The following is a 13,779-nucleotide window of genomic DNA, read 5'->3' on the forward strand; positions in this document are numbered from 1 at the left end:
TTTTCCAAGAATCATAGAATCAGTCAGGGTTGGAAGGGACCACAAGGATCATCCAGTTCCAACCCCCCTGCCATGGGCAGGGACACCTCACACTACATCAGGCTGGCCAGAGCCTCATCCAGCCTGGCCTTAAACCCCTCCAGGGATGGGGCCTCAACCACCTCCCTGGACAACCCATTCCAGGCTCTCACCACTCTCATGGGGAAGAACTTCTTCCTCACATCCAGTCTGAATCTCCCCACTTCCAGCTTTATTCCATTCCCCCCAGTCCTGTCACTACCTGAGATCCTAAAAAGTCCCTCCCCAGCTTTGGGAAATGGGTCAAGAACTGGCTGGAGGTCCAGGCTCAGAGAGTCTCAGAGAGTGGTGGTGAATGGTGCCACTGTCAGTTGTCAGCCAGGCACTAGTGGTGTCCCCTAGGGATCAGTGCTGGGCCCCATCCTGTTCAATATCTTTATTGAACATCTGGACAAGGGGATTGAGTCCACCATCAGTAAGTTTGCAGATGACACCAAGTGAGGAGCAGTGTTGATCTGTTGGAGGGTAGGAGGGCTCTGCAGAGGGACCTGGACAGGCTCAATGGGTGGGCAGAGGCCAATGGGATGAGACTGAACAAGGCTAAGTGCAGGGTTCTACACTTTGGCCACAACAACCCCAAGCAGTGCTACAGGCTGGGGACAGAGTGGCTGAGAGCAGCCAGGCAGAGAGGGACCTGGGGGTGCTGGTTGAGAGTAGCTGAACATGAGCCAGCAGTGTGCCCAGGAGAGCCAGTGGCATCCTGGCCTGGATCAGCAATAGTGTAGCCAGCAGGACAAGGGAGGTTATTCTTCCCCTGTGCTCAGCACTGGTCAGGCCACACCTTGAGTGCTGTGTCCAGTTCTGGGCTCCTCAATTCAAGAGAGATGTTGAGGGACTGGCACATGTCCAGAGAAGGGCAATGAGGCTGGGGAGGGGTCTGGAGCACAGCCCTGTGAGGAGAGGCTGAGGGAGCTGGGGGTGTTTAGCCTGGAGAAGAGGAGGCTCAGGGCAGACCTCATTGCTGTCTACAACTCCCTGAAGGGAGGTTGTAGCCAGGTGGAGGTTGGGCTCTTCTCCCAGGCAACCAGCAGCAGAACAAGAGGGGACACAGTCTCAAGCTGTACCAGGGGAGGTCTAGGCTGGGAGTTAGGAGGAAGTTCTTCCCAGAGAGAGAGATTTGCCATTGGGATGTGCTGCCCAGGGAGGTGGTGGAGTCACCATCCCTGGAGATGTTCAAGAGAAGCCTGGATGGGGCACTCAGTGCCATGGTCTGGTTGATTGGATAGGGCTGGGTGCTAGGTTGGACTGGATGAGCTTGGAGGTCTCTTCCAACCTGGCTGATTCTATGATTCTACGAAAAACTTTCCCAGCGAAAGCTATGGGGGGATAGTCTCATTTTGAGCAGTATTGTGCAGTGCTCTCTATGCTTGGGAGAATGCCAAGCTCATCCAGGACAGCACAGGCAGCTCTTTCCATTGTAGGGCTTCCAATCAGACTAATGCTACCAGACTAGGTTGTGGTATTGTGCTTCCCATTGCATCTCTCCAACAGAGCCTGTTGTCTCCATACTAATAGTCTGGGCCAGAAAGGGGAGCTATGAAACATGAGCATTCACAAAAGAGAATGGAAATGAAGGAGCTTCTGGCAGTATCAGCTGGGCTAAGAAATTGGCTTTCTAACCTTGGAAAGAGTGGTTGGAAGGGGAGCAGGAATGTAATCCTTTGTATTTAGATCATGCACAGGTGTTTCACAAAGATGGCACCAAAGTGTCACCAAAGCACAAGAGAAATTGAATTACTCATCTCAAATTAGTCATGCAGTAGAGGTGGGACTGGGATATGAGCCTCCAGATTCTTAGTCCACTGCCAAGTCTTCTAGATCTGCTTAGTTTTTCACATTGGAGGAGGTAGGATTGAAGTTGTTGAGAAAAAAAAAAAAAAAAAGAGGGAATAAAAAGAAAAAAAAAAGGAAAAAATAAAAGAAGAAAAAAGAGAAAAATAAAAAGCAAAAAAGAAGAGGTGGAGGAGGAAACATGAAAATGGAGAGCAGGTTGCTTTGTCTGGCTGGAGCAGATCCTAAGGAGAGAGGGAAATTGTACAATGGGACAGCCAGTGCTCAGGGGACAGAAAAGCAGATAAGAAGGTAAAGTTTCAGCCTGGAGAAGAGAAGGCTCTGGGGAGACCAAATAGAGGCCTCTCAGTACCTGAAGGGGGCTACAAGAAGGCTGGAAAGGGACTGTTGATGAGGGCCTGTGGTGATAGGATGAGGGGCAATGGCTTCAAACTAGAGCAGAGCAGATTGAGATTGGATGTTAGGAACAGGTTCTACATCAGGAGGGTAGTGGAACACTGGAACAGGTTGCCCAGGGAGGTGGTAGCAGCCTCATCTCTGGAGATATTCAAAGTCAGGCTCGACAGGAATCAGGGCAACCTGATCTAGCAGAGAATGTTCCTGCTCACTGCAGAGGGGGTTGGAGTAGATGACCTTTGGAGGTCCTTTCCAATCCAAACCATTCTGTGAAAGCTCAATCTGGGATAGGAAATCTGGGAGGGAAAACTGCCAGACACACTGAGTGAGAGATGGCAAGGGAAGGGTGATTTTTGTCAAATAGCATCAAGTTCAGTGTTTTATTCTCTGAACAAGAATGATGCCCTGGATTATTTTGAGCAAGTCCCTGAAAGGACAATTGTTGACGGTCAAGGATTAAACAGGTTTTGTGGTTGATTTCTTTTCCCCAACACTTCTCTACAGACTTCCACAGAAAAGGAACCAGACTATCATAGAACCATAGAGTCTTAGAATGGCACAGGTTGGAAGGGACCTCCAAAGCTCATCCAGTCTGACCTCCCCACAGTCAGCAGGGACATCCCCAACTAAATCAGGTTGCCCAGGGCCTCATGAAGTCTTACCTTGAATATCTCCAGGGAAGAAGCCTCAACCACCTCCCTGGGCAACCTCTTCCACCACCCTCGTAGTGAAGAACTTCTTCCTAACATCCAATCCCCATGATTTTGTCAGGATGCTATTTTTTGATACAATTGTCTTTTGTATTAAGCTGCTTTAAGATTCAGCCTTTTTGTTCCTGTATAATTGCTGCTATGCAGCAATTGTCTGCTGTGCAGCAGGCAAACTGGCTATTAAAAAGGATATCAGACACTGTGTGCTGCTTGGTAATGTTTCAGACAGTGCTGGTTAGGGAAATATTCACCAACAGTATATGGACAAAGATGGGCTAAGGGATGGAGGAATAACAGAATCACAGAATGGTCTGGGTTGGAAGGGACCTCCAAAGCTCATCCAGTCCAACCCTCTGCAGTCAGCAGGGACATCCCCAACTAGATCAGGTTGCCCAGGGCCTCGTCCAGCCTCATCCATGCCTTGAGTTTCTCCAGGGAAGGAGCCTCAGCCACCTCCCTGAGCCCCCTCATGGTGCAGAATTTGTTCCTAACATCCAATCTAAATCTGATCTTCTCTGATTCCAGACCATTGCCCCTCATCCTATCACTGCAGGCCTTTGTTAACTTTCTCTCTCCATCCTTCTTGCAGACTCTCTTCAGGTGCTGCAAGGTCATTATTAGGTCTCCCTGAAGCCTTCTTTTCTCCAGGCTGAACACCACCAGCTCCCTCAGCCTGTTGCCATAACAGAGGTGCTCCAACTCCCTGAGCATTTTTGTGGCCTCCTCAGGCCTCCTCAGACCTCCTCAGAGTACACAAAAGTAGTGCATGCTTCATCATTAACTGGGTACTCAAGTGTAATCTACCACTGGTAACACAAGAAATGAAAAGTTCTCTTCTTGTTGAATGGAGGGAAGGAAATTGATCAGGCAACACTTGAAGCAAGGCTGCTGGCAGTAGGTGAGGTTTGGTTTGTGTCAGTTAAGCAATCAGCACAGCACCAAAGGAGTATTTGGCATAATGCTTGGAATACAAGTCTGGATTTCTTTGCATCCTTTGTTCCTCCAACAGGCTGTGTTTATTTTGCAGACAGACATCCCTGCTGGGATGCCAGGACTGTAGAAGTTTGTTTTGTGATGTGCCCTTAGTCCTTCAATTAATGTCACTGCCTGGCTTTAACCCATTTAACCACCTCCTTTCTCCACCCCTCTTCACTCCTATCTTAATTCATATTGAGCTTTTCTACAACATTGCTGTCTGGCAGATTCTCCTTTTTCCATGTCTGTCAGCACTGCAGCCTCTTTTTACTTCTCAACCACAGGCAACTTGAAAAACTGCGACACTTTTGGGGGAGCATACTAATGCTCATCTGCCAGAGGAGGTGATAGCTAAAGCCATTCTTCAGCTGAAGATCTGTGTAGAGATGATAGATATAGAGAGATAGAGAGAGAGAGAGAGAGAGAGAATGAGAGACGACAGAGAGAGATGATAGAGAGATAGAGATGATAGAGATGACAGAGACAGAGATATAGAGATAGAGATGATAGAGATAGAGATAGAGATAGAGAGATAGAGACAGAGATAAAGATAATAGAGATAGAGATAGAGATAGAGATAGAGATAGAGATAGAGATAGAGATAGAGATAGAGATAGAGATAGAGATGGAGATAGAGATAGAGAAAGAGATAGAGATAGAGATAGAGATAGAGATAAAGAGATAGAGATAGAGATAGAGATAGAGATAGAGATAGAGATAGAGATAGAGATAGAGATAGAGATAGAGATAGAGATAGAGATAGAGATAGAGATAGAGATAGAGATAGAGATAGAGATAGAGATAGAGAAAGAGATAGAGATGAGAGAGATAGAGATATAGAGATACAGATACAGAGATAGACAGAGAGAGAGAGATAGATAGAGATAGAGATAGAGAGAGAGATAGAGAGAGAGAGAGAGAGATAAAATTTGTATTTTCTAATGCAGGTAGGACACAGAATAAGTTGGGTATTTCAGGCTCAAGAAGGAACTGCAGCCAGGATTTTTAATATGTTTCAACTACAGTTCTTTGGCAGTTGCTAAGATACAGTTGAAAGGTTTGGATCCCGAGGAAAAGGATTTAAAATAGCTTCCATTTGTGAGGCAGAAAAAGGGTTAATAAAACAAGTAAACCTTGGCCTTGTGCTTTTTTCCAATCAGTTCTTCCACTGAAGCTAGCAGAAGTTCTGTTTGGCTAAGGACTATGTGAATATTGCACACAGTAGTTTGCCATTATCCTATAGGCTTTAATTTGTATGTGTCTATATTGTAGAATTGCTATTTCTGTTTAAGGAGCCCAGGGGAGGGCTACAAGGATGCTGAAGGGACTGGAGCACTGCCCTGAGAGGAGAGGCTGAGAGACCTGGGTCTGTTTAGTCTGGAGAAGAGAACTCTGAGAGAGGATCTAATCAATGTCTGCAAATATCCGAGGGCTGGGCACCAAGAGGAAGGGGACCATGTGTTAGGCTTCTCCTCTCCAAGCAACAGAGCCCTCAGCTCCCTCAGGCTCTCCTCATGAGAAAGATGTTCCACTCCCCTAATCATCATTGTGGCTCTGTGCTGGACTCTCTCAAGCAGTTCCCTGAGGTCCTTCCTGAACTGAGAGGCCCAGAACTGGACACAATACTCTAGATGCAGCTTCACCTGGGTAGAGTACAGGGGGAAGAGAACCTCTCTCAACCTACTAACCACAGCCCTTCTAATCCACCCCAGAATGGCATTGGCCTTCTTGGCTACAAGATCACTTTGCTGGCTTAAGATATTTAGGACTTTCTGAAAATGGATACTGTGGTCATTGAAAAATTAACTTTAACCTGAAGCCTAGAAGCTGGCCCAAAGCCTGAGCTACATTCAGAGCATGTGCAGAGGGAACACTTTATCCTAAGCCAAAGGGCTTTGAAACCTCTCTACAGAAACACTTGCCTTCCTGTAATTTTCTGCATGGAGTAACTTAAAAGTGTTGCCATCAAGTAGAGTCTCAGTGGCATCTCTATGCCCTGGAAATCCACTTGGACATGTTCCAGATCTCTGTATCTTAAGGAGGATAATGCACTGACTTTATGAGAAGGTGGTTCTCTGCGTTTGTGACCCCTGGTGCTGTCCTTTGTCTACCAAGTCAGCCTCCTCATGGACCCAAATGTGGAACTCCATTCACAGTATTACAGTATCACAGTACATTAGAGATTGGAAAGGACCTCCAGAGATCATCAGGTCCAACCCCCCTGCCAAAGCAGCATCACCCAGGGGAGACTGCACAGGTGGGATTGGAAAGTCTCCAGAGAAGGAGACTCCACAACCTCTCTGGGAAGCCTGCTCCAGGGCTCTGTCACCCTCACTGGAAAGAAGTTTCTCCTCATGTTGAGCTGAAACCTTCTCTGGTCAAGTTTGTCTCCATTGTTCCTTGGCTTATTGCTGTGCACCACCCAAAAGAGCCTGGCCCCCTCCACTTGACCCCCACCCCTCAGCTATTGATAGACATTGATCAGATCCCCTCTCAGCCTTCCCTTCTCCAGACTAAACACACTGTAAATATTCCCAGTGAGACCAATAAGCATTTGCAAAGTAAACCATTCCTGGCTGTAAGTAAGAACCATATGATATGAGACAACAGGTCTGGCACTAAAATATGTTTTCATATTTTTAGGGAAATACATTCCCATATGTGGATTCTTGTTTCTGCCTGCACCTGTTGTGTGCACAGAATATGCCTGCAAAATAAGAAATGGCACAGTTGTCCTGCCTTGAATTCCAACAGAGCTAATTCTCTTTGGTGGTTTTACTTTTCAGCTTAGACTCTTCTAAGTGGCTGCATCTTCTGAAATTAACAGCAGGGTTTGGCATTCAGCATCTGCTTTCTACTTAGTACCAAGGACTCAACATGAGGTGGAACTTCTTCACTGTGAGGGTCCCAGAGCACTGGAACAGGCTGCCCAGAGAGGTGATGGAGTTTCCTTCTCTGCAGACTTTCAAGTCCCATCTGGATGCATTCCTGTGTGACCTGTGCTGGATTCTAAGGTCCTGCTCTGGCAGGGGGGTTGGACTTGATGATCTTTGGAGGTCCTTTCCAACCCCTAACATCCTGTGAGCCTGTGATTGTTGAGCAGATCAAGGTCACTGCTACTTGTGACCTACTTGCATAGGGTGCAGAGAGTGAAAAGCCACACGTGTGGGGAAGAGCAGATGGTTCAGGTGACCCTAAACTGGCCAATCAGGTGTCCATTCCATGTATGTCATATGTGGTATAAAGGCATCATGAAGCTCAAACCTCTTCTTCAGTGGTTGGCATCTGACCAGAACTTTGTTCTGCCCCTGATCCTGATCTATGAGTTCCAGATTGGGCTCTTGAGCCTGGTTCCCATCTGCTGCTGAGAGCTGTCTGGGACTTCTGTCACAGCATCAGTAGTGACAGTGACATAATTGCCATCAGGGGCATTGGTTGTACTATTGCTTTTGTATATGTATTTCATTTTATTATTATTATTTCATTACAGTAGTTTTAGTTTTCTTTTCCAGTCTATTGGTCTCTCACCTTTATTCCCTTTCTCATCCCTTTGGGAAGGTAGAGAGGTTAATAGAGAGCACTCAGTGGCCAGCCCAGCCCTAACCCTTGAGAACAGTTTAGCATTAGATATTCATATGTAAATGCATATTTGTCATGGATTGAGTTCAACCTGTTGCTATCCATACTGTGCTGCAGTCATGCCAGCTTCAAAAAGGAAAATATTGGCTGGGGCTTGAAGTTCAGATTGCAACATGGGAGGCTTCCTATTCTGGTTGCTGCTTCTGGGCTCCAGGTTCTTGGGTGTCGTCTTTTCTGTTGGGACAGTGGCAGGGCAAGCAGGGATGGGGAAGCAGTTTCTTGGCTTGGGCTTTTGGGTCTCTTGCTTCTGCTTGCTGCTGCTTTGTGATGTGCTTGTTCTGCAAATAGGTTGAGGGAATTGTGCATTTTGTACCATGGTTGTCTGATTTTGCTCGGTAAACTCTATTCTTATCTCACTTTTTTGGGGATCAATCCCGAGTTTTTGTATGTTACTTTTCCCTCACTTCTGTGTTGGGAAAACAGCCAGGCTAACCCACTGGGTCAGTTCGACCTGCTTTGTGCTGATGTAAACCATTACACTTTGCTGTCCCATTAGCTAATTTACATGTGCCAACTCTGCTTCACTGCACATATAGCTTTGCCAGTGCCAAACTCAGTATTTCAAAATGTTGATTCAGATGTGTTCTGGGTAACTATACACCAAGCCCTTAAAAGGGCAACGAGGCTGATGAGAGGTCTGATGAGAGCCCCAAGAGAGGCTGAGGGAGCTGGGAGTGTTTAGCCTGGAGAAGAGGAGGCTCAGGGGAGACCTCATTGCTCTCTACAACTCCCTGAAGGGAGGTTGTAGCCAGGTGGGGCTTGGGCTCTTCTCCCATGCAACCAGCAGCAGAACAAGAGGACACAGTCTCAAGCTGCACCAGGGGAATTTTAGCCTGGAGGTGAGGAGAAAGTTCTTCCCAGAAAGAGTAATTGACCATTGGAATGTGCTGCCCAGGGAGGTGGTGGAGTCACTATCCCTGGAGGTGTTCAAAAAAAGCTTGGATATGGCACTTGGAGCCATGGGTTGGTTGCCAGGAGGTGTTAGGGATTAGGTAATAGGTTGGACTTGATGATCTCTGAAGTCTTTTTCCAATCTGGTTGATTCTGTGGTTCTGTGATAAGCCCACGTTGTTTCTTCAGAAACCCAGTATAAACATCTAGCTCTGCTTTGCTTTATTTCACAGGGTAATGCTTCAAAATTGCAGACCTAATCACTACTAATTCTTTTGATATTTATTGATTGCATTAACATTATTCACGATAAACACCTTCGGTATTACTGTGAATGTCATCAGTATTGGGGCTATTCAGTCTGGAGAAGAGAAGGCTCCCAGGAGACCTTCTTGTGGCCTTCCAGTGTCTGAAGGGGGCTACAAGAAAGCTGGGGAGGGACATATTAGGGTGTCAAGTAGTGATAGGACTGGTGGGAATGGAGCAAAACTAGAAATGGGTAGATTCAGATTGAATGTTAAGAAGAAGTTATTCTCCAGGAGGCTGGTGAAGCACTGGAAGAGGTTGCCCAGGGAGGTGGTGGAAGCCTCATCCCTGGAGGTTTTTGCAGCCAGGCTGGATGTGGCTGTGAGCAACCTGCTGCAGTGTGAGGTGTCCCTGCCCATGGCAGGTGGGTTGGACCTAGATGATCCTTGAGGTCCCTTCCAACCCTAACAGTTCTATGATTGTACTTTGACTGTTGTAACTCAGCCTGCGTTAACAATACCATTAGTTATAAGTTACTGTATTTTTTTTGCCTAAACAACTCCCCTGCCTTTCTCATGGAAGTGAGGAGACTAAATGTATATAACCAGTTCACTGAATTGTGAGGACCCTTTGCCATTCATAAGACTAGCTTGACTTTGGTTTTGTTTTTAAAGAAAAAAAAATTGCCTAAGATTATTGCAAGCCCCTCTTAAAACCCAGAAGCAACTGAGTTTTTGCTTGGACAAGTTGATATAAATAATCATATTCAGTTGTCTTGAAAAATTGATAGCAAGCCTGAGCTGCTATTTCTTCATATTTTCTCTGTGTAATGCAAAGATCCTGTTCATGGAGCTGTTGTGTTAAACTTTGAGGAGTGTTCAACTTCTAGGGCAATTGAGTTAATTTGGTAGCCAGAATCAGTTCTTAATGTTCCTCTGAAGACCCAGGGCTGGGTCTCATTTCCAAGAGATAATTCATTTCTGGACAAAGTGAACTCGGGCATCTTTCTAGCTTTCACCACAAGACAACTCAAAGTGACTAGGGAGCCTTGTGAAATGAATGCATTTTAGGTCTGTGTAACAGTGTGAGAGCTGAAATCCCTGTCCCACACTGACAATGACCAGGCTAGCTCAGTCTGGAAGCAAATGCAAGCTGTATTTACAGGCAAATCTACAATCTGTGATGCAATGCAATGGATGTGTACAAATAGACACTAGTCACAACAGTTACAAATCAACAGAAAAGCACAACCAAGCTCCCTTTGCTTTCCCCAAGGGGCCTCCCCCCCAGCCAGAAGGAATCCCCCCAGACCCCCCTGGCAGGAGGCAGAGAGTCAAGAAGCAGAGAGGTTGTTAGACTTAGCTTGTCAAGGTCAGTGTGTTATCTTCAGCCAGAAAAGGAGAAACAGCAGACAGAAGCCCAGCAAGCCAAGTCCCAGACTGCCCAACTCCCCAACCTTGCTTTGAGTAAAGATTCTTAAACATTTCCATCTCTCCAATAGAAGTGTTTGGAATAATCATTATTTTGCTTCCTTACACCCAATAGTGACTTATTTACATTCTTTCACTTTCTCTGCTTGAACTTTGAGAAGAAAAATTAAAAAGACAGTCTTAAAAAAACATCACAGTCTGAATTATGCGAGGTGCAAAACTTTATCCACGTTTCACTCGACAGAACCTGTCCTGTTTTAATTCCCAGTGCCTGTGTTTCAAGAGCCCCTGTACCACCCTTACCCTGAACATCACTGTGTTTTCTTCCAGCCTGTGACCTGATGAACCAAGGCATCCTGGCCCTTGTCAGCTCCATCGGCTGCACCTCAGCAGGATCCCTGCAGTCGCTGGCAGACGCCATGCACATCCCTCACCTCTTCATCCAGCGCTCCACGGCCGGAACGCCCAGGAGCGGCTGCGGGCTCACCAGGAGCAGCCGCAACGACGACTACACGCTCGCCGTCCGGCCCCCTGTCTACCTGAACGATGTCATCTTGAGGGTGGTCACTGAATATGCCTGGCAGAAATTCATTGTTTTTTATGACAATGACTATGGTAAGTATTTATTTACTGTTTCCATAACTCGGTGGTAAGCAGTCATGGTACATTTTTATAGCATTCTGATAGATTGTTGGACCTGGGGGTGCTGGTTGACAGCAGCTGAACATGAGCCAGCTGTGTGCCCAGATGGCCAAGAAGGCCAATGTGCATCCCGGCCTGCATCAGGAATAGTGTGGTCAGCAGGAGCAGGGAAGTCATTCTGCACTGTGCTCAGCATTGCTTAGATCACACCCTGAGAGCTGTGCCCAGTTCTGGGCTCCTCAGTTTAAGAAAGATGTTGAGATGCTGGAAGGTGTCCAGAGAAGGGCAGCAAGGCTGGGGAGGGGTCTGGAGCACAGCCCTGTGAGGAGAGGCTGAGGGAGCTGGGGGTGTTTAGCCTGGAGAAGAGGAGGCTCAGGGCAGACCTCATTGCTTTCTACAACTCCCTGAAGGGAGGTTGTAGCCAGGTGGGGCTTTGGCTCTTCTCCCAGGCAACCAGCACCAGAACAAGAGGACACAGTCTCAAGCTGCACCAGGGGAAATTTAGGCTGGAGGTGAGGAGAAAGTTCTTCCCAGAAAGAGTAATTGACCATTGGAATGGGCTGCCAGGAAGGTGGTGGAGTTACCATCCCTGGAGACGCTCAAAAAGAGATTGGATGTGTCACTTGGAGCCATGGCTTATGGTTTAGTTGTCAGGAGGTGTGAGGTATTTAGGTAATAGGTTGGACTTGATGATCTCTGAGGTCGGTTTCCAACCTGGTTGATTCTGTGATTCTGTGATAAGCCCATGGTGTTTCTTCAGAAACCAAATATAAACATCTGGCTGTGCTTTGCTGTATTTCACAGACTAATGTTTAGGCTGGAGTAAGGTTTAGGCTGGATGTGAGGAAGAAATTCTTCCCAGAAAGAGAGATTTACCTTTGGAATGGGATGCCTGGGGAGGTGGTGGAGTCACTGTCCCTGGAAGTGTTTAAAACCAGCCTGGATGAGGCACTCAGTGCCATGGGTTAGTTGATTAGATGGTGTTGGGTGATAGGTTGGACTTGATGATCTTGAAGGTGTTTTCCAACCTGATTCATTCTGTGATTCTGTGCTTGTGAACATTGATGGTTGTGACAGCAGATCACTGCACCTCAGAGAAATCTGTTTCCAAAATCCATCAACTTTTGCAGGTTTATTTGATAATTCCTTTGTTAGACTTAGCCAATACAAGAGGAAGAATTTTTTTCCCTGTGAGGGTGACAGGTTGTGGAGTCTCCTTCTCTGGAGATATTCCAAACCTGCCTGGATGTGTTCCTGTGTGATCTGCTCTAGGTGCTCCTGCTCTGGCAGGGAGCTTGGACTGGATGAGCTTTGGAGGTCCCTTCCAGCCCCTCACATTCTGTGATTCTGTGATAAATGGAGAATTTCTCTGGATTTCTCTTCTGTCAGCATTTGTGAAGCATAAAATATTTTAGCAAGCTCTCTCGTTTTTCAGAGGTGATTCAAGAGTCAGTGTGTAAGCCTTTCACATCCTGTAGAATCATTTCTGTGCAGTGAATCTCTCCTGTTTGTTGGCATACATTAAATGGCCATAACTGAAGCAGAGGTGAATATAGGTCAGAGGCCTTGGCAAGGGTGAGCTGCTATTCATAAATGTAAGAACCAGCTTCTGTAGAGCAGAAAGCTTGAGGAGGAGGGCCTGAAGAAGACAATGTTCTTTCTTCCTTGAGCTCATCCAGCGCTCCTGACAGCTGCTGGATTGATGGTTATTGTGTGACAGAGTAAGTGTGGCACAGAACACAGCATCCCAAGACTGTGCCCAGCAGCTCTGTGACTCAGCCAGCTTTGGTACAGGGATTTTTCTACAACTGAGAGGAGAGCTGGACAGATTGCTCCAGTACAGGTTCATTATTTTGCTAATTTTATCATGTCTTTTTTTTTTTTTTTTTCCCCTTATGGAAACTGCTCTGCAGCAGACCTGTTTTCTTCATAGGCATCCATTATTCACAAGCCCTCATAACTGGCTTGAGTGAACGATTTAAAACTTATTTTCAAAGTTAAAATCTTTTAAAATCCTTAAGTTATGGGAAACTGCTCACTTCAGCAGGTTGCTGTGCATAATATCTGTTTCATTCAGGTCAGATGTTATTGATTTTGGTTCTCTGACTGCATAATAAAATGCTTAAATTAGAAGGATAGAAAGTGATGAATAGGAGAATTTCTCAGGTATAACAAACCATCACCTAAATGCTATTAGTCATAGGATAAGGAACATACACCCCCCCCAAAAAAAAAAATCCCAAAAGCTTACAGCTAAAAGTTGGGGGGAGGGGTAGTAATTTATTTAGTATTATTTATAGAATCATAGAATGGTCTGGGTTGGAAGGGACCTCCAAAGCTCATCCAGTCTGTCCTCCCCACAGTCAGCAGGGACATCCCCAACCAGATCAGGTTGCCCAGGGCCTCGTCCAGCCTCACCTTCAATATCTCCAGGGAAGGAGCCTCAACCACCTCCCTGGGCAACCTGTTCCACTGTTCCACCACTCTCATGGTGCAGAACCTGTTCCTAACATCCAATCTCAATCTGCTCTGCTCTAGTTTGAAGCCATTGTCCCTCATCCTGTCCCTGCAGCCCTTTGCAAACAGACTCTCTGCAGCCTTCCTGTAGCCTCCTTCAGGTCCTGGCAGGCTGCTCTTAGGTCTCCCTGGTTCCTCCTCTTCTGCAGGCTGAACACCCCCAGCTCCCTCAGCCTGTCCTCATAGGAGAGGTGTTCCAACCATTTTTGTGGCCCTCCTTTGTACCCACTCCATTTCATATATTCTGAGCAGTCTTTCCCTTTTCTAACCATTTATGCCATTGGAGGTTTGGGGGACAGATTGCTTTTGTGTTTTCCATATCTGAGTGCACATAGCTTGGGACTGCTACCATGAACAGAAAAAAATTTTTAGTGAGAGCTGAATTTTAAGTGAACCTGCAAGTCCGAACATGGCCATTACCTGAGCAACAGTAGAAGCTTTCTTTAAACTGTGCTAAATTCTTG

The 13,779-nt window shown here is 46.4% G+C and overlaps 1 protein-coding gene across 2 annotated transcripts in view; it reads left to right on the forward strand.

The window, feature by feature from the left end:
• GRID2 (glutamate ionotropic receptor delta type subunit 2) overlaps nucleotides 1–13,779 on the forward strand; it is a 1,038,631-nt gene that overhangs the window by 593,265 nt on the left and 431,587 nt on the right. Inside the window, exon 3 of one of the 2 annotated variants that reach the window (XM_054382934.1) lies at nucleotides 10,487–10,771. The exons of the other annotated variant lie outside the window; for it this stretch is intronic. Within the exon in view, the coding sequence (XP_054238909.1) occupies nucleotides 10,487–10,771 (285 nt within the window). The remainder of the gene's footprint in view (nucleotides 1–10,486; nucleotides 10,772–13,779) is intronic. 2 annotated transcript variants of the gene reach the window in all.

The sequence above is a fragment of the Indicator indicator genome, chromosome 8 (genome assembly GCF_027791375.1).
Source record: "Indicator indicator isolate 239-I01 chromosome 8, UM_Iind_1.1, whole genome shotgun sequence".
NCBI lineage: Eukaryota > Metazoa > Chordata > Aves > Piciformes > Indicatoridae > Indicator > Indicator indicator.